We start from the raw sequence: 1,990 nt of genomic DNA on the forward strand, positions 1-1,990 counted from the left end.
ATTAGCGCGTCATGATATTGCAACTAATGTGATTGAGCGATGCAAGACGCTGACTCAAACTGTTAGTTTTTCTTGTTTGGTTTTTTTTTTACTTTGGACTTTTTTTCATGGAAAATGTACATCACGAATTGAAATTCTGCAGTTGGGGGAGCTTCATTGCTTGAGTTTCCAAAGTGGATATCGCCTTAAGAGTGGGTGAGATACGCACAGGACATCAAGTATCCCATTGCGCTCAACTATGTCTATGCCACCAACTTTTGGATTTACCCAAGAGCAGGTTGCCTGCGTTTGCGAGGTCCTTCAGCAAGGTGGGAGTATCGAACGTCTCGGACGCTTTCTGTGGTCCTTACCTGCTTGTGAGCACCTCCACAAAAACGAGAGCGTATTGAAAGCGAAAGCCGTGGTTGCTTTCCACCGGGGCAACTTCAGGGAGCTCTACAAAGTATTAGAGAGCCACCAGTTTTCTCCGCACAACCACCCTAAACTGCAACAGCTCTGGCTGAAAGCGCACTACATCGAAGCGGAGAAATTGCGCGGTCGTCCTCTGGGTGCAGTTGGAAAGTACCGCGTGCGCAGAAAGTTCCCGCTGCCTCGAACCATTTGGGATGGAGAGGAGACCAGCTACTGTTTTAAAGAGAAGAGCCGATGTGTGCTTAAAGAGTGGTACACTCACAACCCGTATCCTTCCCCGAGAGAGAAGAGAGAACTGGCCGAGGCCACGGGCCTCACCACGACGCAGGTCAGCAACTGGTTCAAGAACAGAAGGCAGAGGGATCGTGCCGCAGAAGCAAAGGAAAGGTAATAAGAACACCATTACTCTCAAGACTTTAAACAAGCTGTTATCTATGCTAACAATGACCAAAATGCTCATATAATAACATGTAAAAACTTTAAATTACATTAATTAGTGTCCTTGATGGTAAGAAAAAGTAAAGACTAAATATAAAATGTCAAAGATTTAAAAACAACTGGATTTTAGAAAATAGATAGGCTTATATAACCCCAAATATACGTTTTATAAATGTTTGATCAATTTGATGGCATCAGTGCATGACAATTGATGCTGTCTTTTTATTCAACAAGTAACGCTAAAGTCATTGTTTGACAAAATAACTACAGGCCTATGTAGCCTATATATATATATATATATATATATATATATATATATATATATATATATATATATATATATATATATATATATATATATATATATATATATATATATATATATATATATATATATATATATAGTAAAACTAAACACACGAAAAAAATATCCTATATTATCCATATTATATTAAAATATAGATATGGATATTTAATATTATTAATCTTTTAAAATCTTGTGTATTTAAATGTGTAATTTGAAAAAAAAAAATCATATCAACTCAGTAAAATCATCGAGAAACGGAGCCAAAGAACATGCTTAATTAAGACGGAGTTGTCGTCATAATCATATATAATTACTGTAGCCTTCTATAATTGTTAAATATAGGCCTAGTTCATAGTTAAAGCTTTTGCTTTAAAATTGAAATATGCCTATAATGTCCTCCTAATGCTGAAAAATAGAAGTATCATATATTTTAGTATGCACAGTCCAGGTGTTTGTATGTGCAAGCGGTCATTTTTGTTTTTGCTGTCTCGCTAATAAATTTCAATGATCTGCTTCAACAGGGAAAACGATGGAGCAAATCCAAGCGGCCACAACCCACTGACCTCTCACGTGAACGAAAACAAATCTCTATGTGAAAGTTCGGAGGATGATAAATCCCCCGCGGCGACTCCGGATCACACCTCCATGAGCCCGGCCATCCTCATGCCCTCCAGTTCAGGTCTGCCACCCCTGCACAGCTTTGCGCCTCCGCCCGGCCCCAGCGCCTCCATCATCCCCGTCAGCGGCTCAGACTCTCAGGGCCACCACCACTTCTCCATGCACGACGGCCTCCTCAACCCCATGACGGCCAGCCTGGTGGAACTTGGATCATAA

General features: G+C 39.9%; 1 protein-coding gene across 3 annotated transcripts; it reads left to right on the forward strand.

Moving 5' to 3' along the window:
* Positions 1 to 238: 238 nt before the first annotated feature.
* On the forward strand, positions 239 to 1,990 carry six2b (SIX homeobox 2b). 3 transcript variants are annotated; one of them, XM_067369459.1, is made up of 2 exons: positions 239 to 801; positions 1,672 to 1,990. In XM_067369459.1, the coding sequence occupies exons 1-2, from the start codon at positions 239 to 241 to the stop codon at positions 1,988 to 1,990; spliced, it is 882 nt and encodes a 293-aa protein (XP_067225560.1). The 3 variants fall into 3 exon arrangements, with proteins under 3 accessions (XP_067225560.1, XP_067225561.1, XP_067225562.1); XM_067369460.1 differs by having other exon boundaries at positions 239 to 798; positions 1,678 to 1,990; XM_067369461.1 differs by lacking the exon at positions 1,672 to 1,990 and adding an exon at positions 1,439 to 1,456 and having other exon boundaries at positions 239 to 781.

Source organism: Chanodichthys erythropterus, chromosome 19 (genome assembly GCF_024489055.1).
Source record: "Chanodichthys erythropterus isolate Z2021 chromosome 19, ASM2448905v1, whole genome shotgun sequence".
NCBI lineage: Eukaryota > Metazoa > Chordata > Actinopteri > Cypriniformes > Xenocyprididae > Chanodichthys > Chanodichthys erythropterus.

Excerpts from the sequence above, each read along its gene's own strand:
- six2b (XM_067369459.1), top strand. The coding sequence starts at position 239 with ATGTCTATGCCACCAACTTTTGGATTTACCCAAGAGCAGGTTGCCTGC. Across the intron at positions 802-1,671 it reads GCAGAAGCAAAGGAAAGGTA|CAACAGGGAAAACGATGGAG; the intron begins ATAAGAACACCA and ends AATGATCTGCTT.